At 35.4% G+C, this 13,376-nt stretch overlaps 1 protein-coding gene across 1 annotated transcript in view; it reads right to left on the minus strand.

Moving 5' to 3' along the window:
* Positions 1-1,219: 1,219 nt before the first annotated feature.
* The window catches only part of insyn2ab (inhibitory synaptic factor 2Ab), an 84,354-nt gene continuing 72,197 nt past the window's right edge, over positions 1,220-13,376 (minus strand). Inside the window, exons 4-5 of the mRNA XM_056477777.1 lie at positions 1,470-1,940; positions 1,220-1,371 (exon numbers count right to left, since the gene is read on the minus strand). Of these exons, the coding sequence (XP_056333752.1) occupies positions 1,757-1,940 (184 nt within the window). The 3' untranslated portion in view covers positions 1,220-1,371; positions 1,470-1,756. The remainder of the gene's footprint in view (positions 1,372-1,469; positions 1,941-13,376) is intronic.

Consider the following 13,376-nt stretch of genomic DNA (forward strand, 5'->3'; position numbering starts at 1 on the left):
TGCATTTAAGATGCAGAGTGCTTAGGTTTTGAGTTTTGTGAATCCTTCAATGCTGTTGGATTGTTCTGGTGTAAGGTTTAGTGTACTATATTTGATGCTACTTTCAGTAACACTCATTATCTTTTAGCAACACTCATCCATCATTTGATTCCCGAAATGACAACATACAGCACATGCATGACACAACATAAAGCAGAAAACTCATAGCGCCACTCATTGGTCATTTCACATTGAAAATTCATACAAGAACCAATTATTTATTTTTATTTATTTTGCAAAAATGCCACCACAGGCAGATATTTTTCATGAGTCTGGGTTAGAATATCTAATACAAATATAGTTTAAAGTTAATAAATGCTAAGTTTGTATATACATAGCCCTCTATGTGATACCTGCATGATCATACTCCCCCGTTTGTGTTGTGATTGTTTCATAACTTTGCTTCAGGTGGGTAAACAAGCACAAGATTTCAGTGATTGACCGCCATCATATTAAAATTTAATTGAACAAATGACATGTCAGCTTGAACAGAGTGGTGTGTGGTTTAGGCCAGAGCCTATATCTGCTATATTGTGTTCCGAAGTTGTGCACTTTCCACCAAATAACACAAAACAAGGTTCATCTAAACAGATTAAAGGTGTTCTCATACTTTTTCCATCATGGTATATATCGTCTAGAACTAATCTCCAGCCAATTCAGTCACATTATCAAGCATCTTTAAAAACACATCTACTGAAAAAGTGACCTAGGGTTCATGTTTATGCTGTGAATATAGTGTCATATTGTCTTATTTATTTCTGTGAATGCTTTTCTTATCAAAGAAATGTTAATATCGCAATATCTCTGCTGAAGAAATCTGCAAAAAACTGAAAGAAAGATCACAGTTTGTGTTTTCATACATTATGAATCTTTTTTTAGAATACCAACTGTGTAAACCCATTTACACTCACACATTCACAGCCTAACCAGTTCTGACAGACTAATTGTGCATCCTCAACATTTTCCAAGAAAAATATCTCTACAAAACCAATGATTATTAGTGCATGCAGTCAACTGATTCTGCATTTACTCAAAATGTTTAATTGAATTTGTTCTGTTCTGTTCTGTCTTTTCATTTAAAACCAAAGAAGTGAGAGTTTAGAAAGAAAGAAAGAAAGAAAGAAAGAAAGAAAGAAAGAAAGAAAGAAAGAAAGAAAGAAAGAAAGAAAGAAAGAAAGAAAGAAAGAAGGTAAATTTCAGCTACATAATCTAATTTATAATTCTCAAAAGTTTGTGCTTTGCTGATTAGATGTCTTTGATGTACGGCTCCAAAGTAGTTTTGTGGCAAACTAGCATTTAGCTTTGAGGTTTCTTGACGCCTCTGCAGGGTCCCTAAAGTAAAATGGGATAAATGTGAAAATGAGTTAAACATTGCAAACACAGACACACACACAAACACACTGCGTCTACAAGCATCCCTGCTCTCTTACCTTGCTAACGTGTCTAAACCTAAGGATCATTGTGTAATCCCTTTGGAAAACATGAGATCGGGTGAATTCAGCAGTTCCCAAATTCAGAGGGTTTATCAGAGGGTCATGATTAGAAAACAACTGTTATTCCTTAATAAATTCCAGTCGCTCGGTGGATCCAGTGACACGTTCCAAAACGCTGGCTAAAAGGGAACATTTTTCCATGTTTATCCATTGAGTGAAGCAGAATTCCAGTAGAATTTGCTTGTTTTGGTTGCCTGATGGTTTCCGGATACTGAATCCACGGTTTAGAGGAACCAGAGTTTCCACCGAGCGTGTTTCTTGGACTCAGTCTTGGACTTGCGCTTGGGTGTGGAGGTGAACACCTCGTGTGTGTAAGGCAGAGAGGGGTACAACGGCTCTTCTAATGGACACAGTCTCTTCATTAAGGGCTGAAGTTTGTCCTCTTGAAGTTTAAAATCTAGTTCCACACTAAAAGAGAAAAGAAAAATAATTTGAGTTAATAGATTACAACATCGTATTAGCAACAAAATAGGGATATAAATTAGACATTAATCAAATCATTGACTCCATTTGCTTTTGAAAATGAATTTCCTTGTCATGCTGGATCATTTTATTAGCAATATTCCAAAAGAGCATTTTAAAATGCATCAGTGTTTGAGATCTTTTAGAATTTTATCAAAATATAATAATTTTATTAAAGAGCCCCTATTATGGGTTTTTGAAGATGACCTTCCATGCCATTTGTAACAGCTCTAAGTGAAGTGAAATACCAAGCTAAGGCTTAAATCTAAAAGTACACCTTGTTTAAAATTTTTGATTCATCTATAAAAGAGTCAACTCAAAGTGGTCCAAATGAATCATCGGGGTAACAAATCTTTAGCTGTGTCGGCGTGATGTCGATACGGAACTCAAGCCCCACCCATTTGTGCACCCACAGACCCGGGAAAATTGAAACCCCCGCCTACAAACACTGTAGCAGATATAGTTGAATCATGTCGCGACGACGCTGTGCTCTGAAATGTGAGGGAAAGTTAGTGATATTTTCTCTACCCAAAGATGAGGCTGTGAAGAGTCTGTAGTTTTTGCAAAAATATCTCAGCAGTATAGCCCCAGCCGTCATTTTTTTTACAAGTCCTTCAGCAATCTACATGCTTACAGCGGTATCTGGTTAACTCTTTATATTCTCATATCGTGTCTAAAATCACGTTGAAAACGCAATGCGTGCCGTTTTGTTTACGGATCGACTGCTATTTACCGTTATTATAGCCATCGTTAGCTGTTCCTTTACACATGCGGCGGTCAAGTTTCAAAATAGTTCAGCTCTTGCCGCTGTGTGGATTAATACTGAATGTGTTATGGTTAAGATTAGAGCAATATGCTGGTGTTTAACTGCACTGCTTTAATGCACTCCTGCATTAGGCTCACACATACACTCTGCACTCTGACTACTTCAAAATTGTTAATAAGCCATGGTAGGCGATTTTTTGGGAACAAATTAATTGTTGAACAAATCATATGGGAGTCGTTAGGATAATTAGGTAAAAATAAATGCATATAATAAGACAATGAAAGTGTTTTTTGACCTTGCATGCATATCAGCCTGTTTTGGGATATGCAGACCTCCAAAACCAAAATATAACCTTTTTTAATGCATAATAGGGGTTCTTTAAAATGAATTTCCCTGTCATGCTAGGTCATTTTATTAGCAACATTCCAAAAGAGTATTTAAAAATGCATCAGTGTCTAAGAACTTTTAGAATTTTATCAAAATAAAATAATTACATTAATCTTTTGAATCAAAATGAGTTGTTCTGATACCATTCAAATAATAAAACAGTAATAAAATAGTTTATATATTATATTAGCTATGACAAAACAGGATCTTACAGATCAAGATCACAACATTAATGGTATAAAACATCAGTCTACAGAGATCTGCCTGTATCTACCACATTCATGAATTCACCAACATTATAAAAATAAATTCTAAAATAAAGTATAGAGCTGTAAATGTTTACATCGCAGTCAGATTTGTTTGCGCCTGAGCAAATAACAGATAATTGCAACTAAATATAGATGTACCCAAAACTAATTATATTTCACATTGAATTAGAGACGTGCTCTGAGGGACCGAATGGCTGCTGATGAACGGGATGTCCTATCACAAAAATCAACTACACACATTTTAAAACAGATGCAACAATATAAATAAACCACATATTTAAAAACTAAACTTCATTATGGCCTGAAAAAGGCTCACATTAGGTGATACACATTAGGTGATAAATACATTAGGTGGTGCAATAGCCACATATGAAAACTGTTGTTTTAAAAGACAATAGTATCCACAATATCGCTGCATCATTGTTTGTCCTGCATTTTTTATCACATAAACACAGAGGAAAAAGTTCATGCATTTGAGTTTTGCCAGCCTTAGCAAATGTTGTAAGCGTAAAGCACCTCGTCCCTGACCTCTAACATCATGACTAAGCTGTTTAGCTCAGTCTCACAGTATGTGTGCGTTTGACTGTCCTCACACAGCCGTCTGACCTAGTCCTCCCTCTAAAGTCATAATCCCATGACAATCAGATGATTCCTGATGATTGCAGTGGCTCAACTCCCAGATTAACCATCAGAGGCAGCTTTAATCTGATCTAAATGAAATCATTCACAAAGCAGCGTCTGACTCATCAGTGTAAAGAACAAACATAGGCAGACCAATCACACACTGGCTATCAGTACAGATCACTCTCAACTGAACCCATTCCTTTTTTTCACTTCCCTGCCCTACAAATGAGCGCATTGGAAATCAATGTTGTTTGACACATCAATTACATCCATTTATAAAAGATTTGCGCAAAAAGAGAGAGCTCTCCAACCAAATTGCAGGACAGAAGTCAATTCTGTTTATCTGCAACCTTATACTGTTTGGTTTTCACTAAAGAGTGCTTTATATTCAACAGTGAGCTGTCGTTTTTTCCTTCACCTGCACTCAATAAAAAACATTTTTCATTGAGTTTTTTGGTTTAAAGGATAACCTGTGAACAAAAATTCAACCAGAAAGTAACAATGTCAGTTAATCCATTAAAAGAATAGTTCACACAAAAATGAAAATGTGCTAGTAAAATACTCATCCTCAAGGCGAACATATGTGATTTAGGTGACTTTTTTCTACAGTACAAGTTTTTTTGTTTAAACCATGCTCATGAATATGTACCCCTGTATAAAGTTCTAGAGAGTAAAAAATACGTCTAGGGAGGTAATTTTTATTTTATTTATTTTTTTCAGTTTTTTTTTTCGCGAATCCACCAGAGGCCACAGTGTACGCTTATTCAGATCTCAAATTTTTCTTTGCTTCAACCAATAGTGTTTTCAAAAGCACCGACTGGCCCGCTCACCACCTTCCCTAAACCCAACCAACAGCCTTTTCAAAAAGAATCCAGAAAAAGTTTCAGACTCTCTTCTTCCATCTTGCAAACTCTCTGCACTTGATACGAACAGTGCCACTGATACACTCTGCTCCACACTAGCATCATGTCTAGACAGACTATGTCCTCTTACATCCAAGCCAGCATGTAAATGCACAGTACAGTTACAATCTCATTGCCACATTATATCATTTTGATAACATGATATCACTGCTTTCAGTGATTTCTTGAAGACAAATACCAAAAAAAAACCACAACTGAAATAACTACAGCAGTCTTGATCTCATATGAAGTAAAAGATTGTGATGACAGGTGTTGTAGTGGTGTCCCATTTCATAGGAGTATAATTTGAAGCCCTTCCCCTTCACACTCTGTTTCAATGGCCAATGGGAAGGGGTAAAAAAAATAGAATTGGGATTGGGTCTAAGAGGCAACAAAACGCATACAGACAAGATTAATATGACTCCAGACAAACAAGATTAATATATGTGACTTCTAACAATATATTGAGGTCTCTATGTAGAAAAACAATCAGTCTGTGCAAGAATCTGAACATTGTTCACAACGAAAGTTTGGTATCATTATTTTTTTAATGATAACAATACCAAATCAATACAGATTCACAAATTAAAGATACCAAATCCACTGCAATAATTTAACAATAAATAACAGTTACAGTAATAACAACATTGTCGTTAATTACAAACAGTATGACCACTTTCAATACAGTTTGCCAAGACTGTGGATTAAAGGTAATAATATCATAAAGCATGTCCAGATTTTTGCACAGTCTGTTCAGTTCGCTTCATAAGGCTACAATAAATCATCAAATGGCTAGATATTTAAAGTGCCAGTACTTGACTTTCATTTTATGAATAACCAAAGACCATAGTTCCAGCTAGATTTTTAATGCTACAGAAAATAAAAATTTGGAAGTTAACTATCCCAAAAAAGATTTTACATTTTGTTTCATTAACGGCTGCTACAGTGGAACACAGACATTAATCGTTCAGTTCATAACAGCCTTTGAAAATCCAATACAGCTTTATCACATATCCCCACAAACAAGACATCTCCCACTACATGCATATCAAACTTAACAAAAACCAGACTAGAACCCGTGGAGACAAAGTGATCTGCATCTCATTTTCAAGTCTGGCCTGGATTTTCACAAATGATCAGAAAAAACTTCTCTGTCATGATATATTTAGCAGCTGCGGTGTTTGGTTTGTCTATTTACAGAAGTTGTGAAAGCTCAGCGATTCTCGGCAGACACTCGGAGGGTGAAGGGGAAATAAGCAGCAGCGTTTCCCGCTCCAGGATGAGCTAAACTACACTCAGCAATTAATCACAGGACAAACGTGAGCAGATACATTGCATACGCGACTAACAGAAGGCTGGAAAACATATGGGTGGCTAGTGAACAATGAACAGCAAACAATAGCAGAATCCGCAAACCTGGCTCAGAACGGACATGATGCCTCAAGGTTATCAATCCTAAAAAAATATTTTCTGTAGTCCCAGATGGGCTTGAACAACAACAAATGCTGTTTATCTGCTGTTTCATATTCCATGCTCATCCCAAGCAATTGTAACTGATATATTTTCACAAAAAATCTACTAGAGAAAAAGCAGAGCAAAATCTAAGACTATATTCTATCCTACTCTCCTCTATTCTATTCTATTTTCTTCTGTTCTGTTCTATTCTGTTCTGTTCTGTTCTGTTCTGTTCTGAATGTATGTATGTGTGTATGTGTGTATGTATGTATGTATGTATGTATGTATGTATGTATGTATGTACTGAATCCTGATTGGATACCTGCATTACTCCCAAATTGGTTGAATATATTTATATATATATATATATATATATATATATATATATATATATATATATATATAAAAAAAGAGCTGTTGCGCTAGCTTTCCCAGAACGTTGTGGCAATTCAGACATCCTCATGTCAAGAATTAACCATCTCTTTGACTCTGTAATCTTATGGTTTTGTTTTGCATAATTTAAATCATGTAGGTAAAGTTTTGTTGTGATTATATCTTAAGTTCTTTATCTTTGTTATTTGTCCATAGACATTTGTTTGTTTTGTTTGCTTGTTGTTCTATTAGTTTATAATAAATAATTTGCATTTAGATTATTTTGTCAGTTGATCTCTCTTTAATGCTACGACATAAAATCGTAACATACAATTGGGGGCTCGTCCGGGATAACTACATGTGTAAGGTAATGAATAATGTTTGTGTTCACCAAAATAAAGGAGTAGACTTCAATATAAATGTAAATTAAACAGAGCACTTCATTAAACTAGTTATATAGTATCAAATATTTTAAATTAAAAAAAAATATTTGCATGTAAAATATAATATAATACAATATAATATAATATAATATAATATAATATAATATAATATAATATAATATAATATAATATAATATAATATAATATAATATAATATATCAAGTCACTATGTATGTTTTGTAAAATCACATTAGGTATACAAACAGGAAAATAATTTTGAGGTTTCTTAAAGTAAACACAAAACTCCTCATGATGGTATTTTGAAAACAGCAGACTGTAAGTTCTGCAAAACATCTTACGTTTCAAGCAAAGCCAGTCATATTGCTTAGAAACTACATAAGGAAAAATAAATGAATTGTAATTTTTGCATTAACAACTCTTTTTACAGTGGTTAGTAGTGGGTTCACTAAAACTTAATTTCAAATAGATTTTTAATAAATCTCTGTGGGTACGAATAGGTGGGATGTTAAAATAACTTGCAGTTGTTAACATCATATATAAGTGGCCTGGGTTCTTGCTCAATTATTTGCTTCACTGCATTTCCGTAATTCAACATAACACACACACATACATACGGTCACACTCAAAGGGAGCTAAATATTTAATCACAGTAAGACTGAACATTATCCTTTATACAGGTACACAAAGGTTCAGCGCGAACTTCAGTCAATGGCAGTGTCAGATGGCACAAATATTATGTTCAAGCACTTTACCGCAGGGACAAACTGTAATAGGTTCAGTCAATGAGAGGCTTTATTAAAAGAAAGGCTCAATCATGGACACAACAATGTCAAATATTATGTTCCAGTACGAGTCAAGATCGCAATTTATTTCAGAAGGAGGCCTTAAGGTTTTTATCTAAGTGTGCAGAGGCTGGTGCGAGAGATCAGCTGGATCATTTCTGAGAGCTTTACTGAAGTGACTGGTTTACCAATGTACCAATCTTCTTCTTTTTTATATCCGATTGTGATTGCAGATTTTTTACAAGCAAATTGGCTGTTTCTGATTTAAAATGTCTATTTTTCTAATTGTCTCTACACTGGAGAAAATGATGTCTATATGTGTTGAATTTAAACTAAATAAATGTAATAATTTTCAACTTAATTTGTTTGTGTAAATTCACACTGTAAAAAAATCCTGGTTGCCTTAAATTTTAAGCTGAATCAAATTAACCTTATGAGTCCATTTAACTTATATCATGTTAAACTGACTTAAAATGGCTTGCATAACTTATAAAATTAAGTTAGAACATGATTAACTCATAAGTTACAATGACCTAAAAACATTTGCTGTCAGAACTAATTGATCATATAATTTTTTACAGTGCAGCATAAATAAAAAGTTTACAACCACTTAACTTAAAGCAATTTAACAAATTCAAGTAATCATCTTTGAATCATTTTTTCAGAGTATTATTATTCATTTTAATTACCTTCCATGCAGTTCCAACAGGCATACAACATCATAAGACATTAATATTAGGTTAGATTTCTGTCATGACGTCAGGTGACCAAAATTCAATGTCTAGTCAACGTGTAAAGACAACGTTATTTTGACCTCCAATAACGACGTCAAATTACAATGATTTTAGGTTGTGTTGCAAAGTGACCAAAATCCAACGTCTGATAGATGTCATAGTGGTAACGTCCACACAACGTCAAGGTGTAACATGAGTAGACGATGATATTTGTTTGATTTTACGTTGGACGTTGAACATTTATGTCGGCCTGACGTTGGATTCTGATATCAACCAGATTTTCATTTCCAAATTATTTTTTAATAATAAACTGAATAGTATGATTACAATATAGCAAGTCAAAACTAAATTATTCAAGTTTAGCTTTGTGAAATAATGCTACATCACACCTTAATAAAAAAAACTGTAGACAAGCTGAATCAAATACAAATAAACTCTCTTTCAGTAATTAGCGTCTATAGAACAGCAGACGTAATGACATTTGTTTGTTCATTTGTTCTTCCTGCATGAGTGTAAACAAAGCCCTTATGCTTATATTTACTGTGTTATATATCACAGTAAATGTTCATTAATTCTAGCTTTAGATAAAGGATTGTAAAGATTAAATTAACTTAACATACAGTATGCTCATTTTTTCAGACTTTTTTAAACATTCAAAAACACTAAATATGAGCTATAATAAACATGAGCCCAGACACATAAATCTGATGCACACAATCGTTTCATTTAGTGTTGAAACATTGCAAAAATCACATAAGTGCGAATTGAACAAAGGACAATATGTATTACATTTGTAAAAGAATGTCTTGTGTTTTCTGGGGTTTCGTTTTTTCTTTTCACACTTACGTTAATTACGGACACATATTATCAACCTATAAAGGATTATTTCCATGCAGTTCTTTGCACAACACCAAATAAATACCACAAAACAAATTAACGGTGTCAATTATTTGTAATCGTAAGTGTTTGACTCACCTACTGTACCTATTTCAATATGGGCAACTTTTCAGGCATGGTCAGTTTGCTCAGTAGCTTACATTGTAGAGTGTTATAATGTGATGCAGAGTGCTCAATTTTAATTCTGTTGAAGCACGGTTCCACAAAAGATATAAAATCCAGGAAAAACTATGTGATTGCAGTCCTATTTTCTCATAAGTTTGCTTTTGAAAACACCATTGGTTGGGTTTAGAGAAGGGTTTAGGTCAGTGATTCACTAGTCTAGGTGATCGATATGACAAGCGCCGCCTTCTCGTGGATGTGAACAAGAAGAAAACTTATAATAAAACATACCCTAAGTAACATATTTCAAATTTACAGAAATGTAGACACTGTCCTCTAGTGATAATCACATCTGAAACGTGCAATTAAATGTACCCAGCGCAACGTATTTTACGTTTTGCATAAATGTAGGCTGAAGGCACCTATTTCCAATGAACCTCGGTTAGCTAGATTTTTAATTGATTCATTAATTTATTGTTCCCTGAAACTGGATTCAGGTGGTTTCATACAGACAGGTCAGGTTGATTTGGGAATGAAAGACGAAGACCTTCCAGTGACTAATGGGCTCACTGTAGTTGCAGTCTTGAGAAGCTGCCGCTCATCCAGTCTACTATGCCAACCGCAGACATCACAATCAGCGCCTCCTCGCCAGCCGCTCTGCCAGCTCAGGGCAGGAAATGAGATTTTTGGCAATCAGACAATCAGAGTTCCTCTTGTCTTGTGTTTCCTTTGCTGTTTGCTAGTGAAGAACTGGTCTGCTCATTAGTGCTGAGAGCAGCACAGTATTCAGCACAGATGAGCAGCAGTATCCAAACACATGAATGTTCGCTTTCTGAACCAGTTCTTTTCAAAAGCATGTTCACTTCTCATCATATATGCCTTGCTGGGGAGATTTCTTGGTCATTTTAGTATGCTACTGATTGCACATTGAAGTCCATAATGCAATGGGATTAATAATTTAATGTTACGTATCCTGAATACTTTTCTGTAACTTTTTTTAACTTTTTACTTAAAGGGTTAGTTCACCCAAAACTGAAAATGATGTTATTAATTACTCATGTCATTCCAAACCCAATCCAATACAACTTGATATAGTTTAGGTGCAATCTGAGAGCTCCCTTATACCCCATAGACAGCAAGGTTTCTTATTGAAAAACAAAAATAACGACTTCATTCAACAGTTTCTTCTCCTGAGTGTTATATTGTTTGTGTTCATGAGCACTGTGAACTAACACTTTAACCTTAATTTTAACATAGATTTGAATGGGATTATTGTTGCACACATTAACCTTTTCTTGTGGTGGTTTTAAATACTCCAGCTGACCTTCCTGCATGAGTTTTTATTGTGATCATTACTTATGATGCATTGTGTTCCCAAAGTTCACTATGAAAGTAAGTAACTGTTTATCTGGGAGAGGAATAGAGAAAATAATTGAATAAAAATATTGAAAAATAATTATTATTGCCGTCTCCATAGACATCCGCGTTTTACAAACTTTAAATATTATGTTTTTCTAGTAGTTATGTGTATACGAATGTCTGAAACCTAATATAAGTGAAGTTTAGTTATAAACAAGTTTCGAGAGGATCACGTGCTTATGATTGCTAGCGGCTGGATCCGCATTATCCAATTCTCAATGCACCAATCAGACGACTCCTAAGCTACTACAAATACCCTGGGTTACGTACCACCGCTATCTTCGTTTTGAAGACAGCTCTGCTCCGAATCAACTGCTACTGCCTACAACAACTACTTCAAAACGACTACATCTCCAACTATACTCCAACAACAACATCAAAACCTTCCACTTCAAGTGCCTCACACAACGCATCCGCTGTGTCTTCAAACCAATTCTCCAGCAAGATCACAGTCAAACTTGATCACCGTCCATGAACTCTGCTCAACTCTCAAGACGCCAGCGATTACGCCATGGCAATAAATAACTCACTGCTCTCCTAGCGGTGCACCTGCAGTAACGTATATCGCATGCTTTAAGGGGAAGCCTCGCAGAAAAATAACTACTTCCCAACAAGACTAAACATCTACAAAGCTTTTGAAAGACAAGAATCGCATGACTAGAGAAATTTCAACCAATAACTCACCTTTCCAGCCTCCTGCCCGTCCACTGATCCATAACATTCCAAGTAATTCGACTGCAAAGATCCAGACAATCTAGTCCCTAAGCTTTGGTCCGCGGCATGTTCGTGCGTAGAGAAACATGACAGAATGCGCTGTCATCATCCAATCTAGTCACGGAGCGCAGCTGCGTCTCCTACACATTAACTCTAGTATTCTGGTCAACAAAATGGCCGCCGATCTTTTGATTGACACCTCATTGAGCCAATAGCTAAAAGAAGACTTGTCACCATCCAATGAGCTCCCAACTCGAGATGGTCCCGCCCTCTCTGACAATTTATGAATGAACTCGGCTACAACACCTTGTGAATTATAGGCTCGTGATTTAATAGCATTGAGATTCCAAACTTAATGTTAATGGATTAAAGTAAAGCCTATAACAACATTCCATTCACAGTTCTTCTAAGTGGTGACTTTATAGTTCAGAGTTTGATGTTGGCAGTTGATTATATTTATATTAAAAAAAAAAAAAAAAAAAAAAAAAAAAAAAATTAATTAATAAATAAATTTTTACCCAATCATTTAAATTCAACACATCTAGCACAGAAGTTAAATCGTAATGTGATTCATATGTCCATACCAAGCGGCAACCTCCCGCTCTCCCTCGGGAAGCCAATACGGAAGTAACTAAAACTGCAATTCATCAATTCCGCTAGTCCCGGATCCATAATAGAGCAAATTGCAGTTGAGCCCACTGTTAGAATGGCCAACTTTACAAAAAAAAAAAAAAAACATTGTTTACACCCTGGTACAAAGAACGATTTGGCTATTATTACCCTCCATGACAACTGCGAGGGGGGGTGAATCTTTTATCCATTTCCTTTATATTAAGTTTGCATAATTAAGGGCATGGCCACTTGAGTGACAGCTAGGTCTCGCTGGTCGCCGTCACTTCACCTCAGCTGAATCTGGCAGATTAGCCACTGATCTCGGCATATTCATCGTATTTTTGTTTTGTTTTATGTGGCTTTACACAGTCAGCTGCCTTTTGGACTTATTCTTACAATTATCAGATATGGGATGCTGTGTGCACTTAATTGTGCTCACAAACCATTCATGTGGCCTCCGTTTCCCATGTGAGTAAAGTTATATACTTATACACCATCTCTATAAATGTGTGTGTTTTTATTAAGTTCATTCATCATTTATAATGTTCTTTAGAGCTGTAAAGCACTCCAGAATGTGACAGATGGATTAGCTGTAAGCTCTAGATCAGTCATCTGAAGCGTTATCATACAGTGTTATGCTGGAGTTCATCAATAGTTTGCATTTACTTACACACACTATATCTGAAGTGTTTGGAAGTAGTTCGCGTTTTCCTCCTGTAGAAAACGTCATAAGAACAATGCTTAGTGGCTCAATGTATTACAACAGTGTTTTTAAATGTCTAAACACTTTACTGATATAGTGTACAGCCAAGCACATGTGGTCAGAACACAACAAGTTGCAGGTAATAAAGTATTAAGTGTTTCTCCCAAAGTAAAGTCTGTCTGCCAGGTCTAAGCAAAGTGCCAGCAGGTGTCTGTAGCTCCGCTCACTCTCCGCCTCTTT

Source organism: Danio aesculapii, chromosome 17, assembly GCF_903798145.1.
Source record: "Danio aesculapii chromosome 17, fDanAes4.1, whole genome shotgun sequence".
NCBI classification, from domain to species: Eukaryota; Metazoa; Chordata; class Actinopteri; order Cypriniformes; family Danionidae; genus Danio; species Danio aesculapii.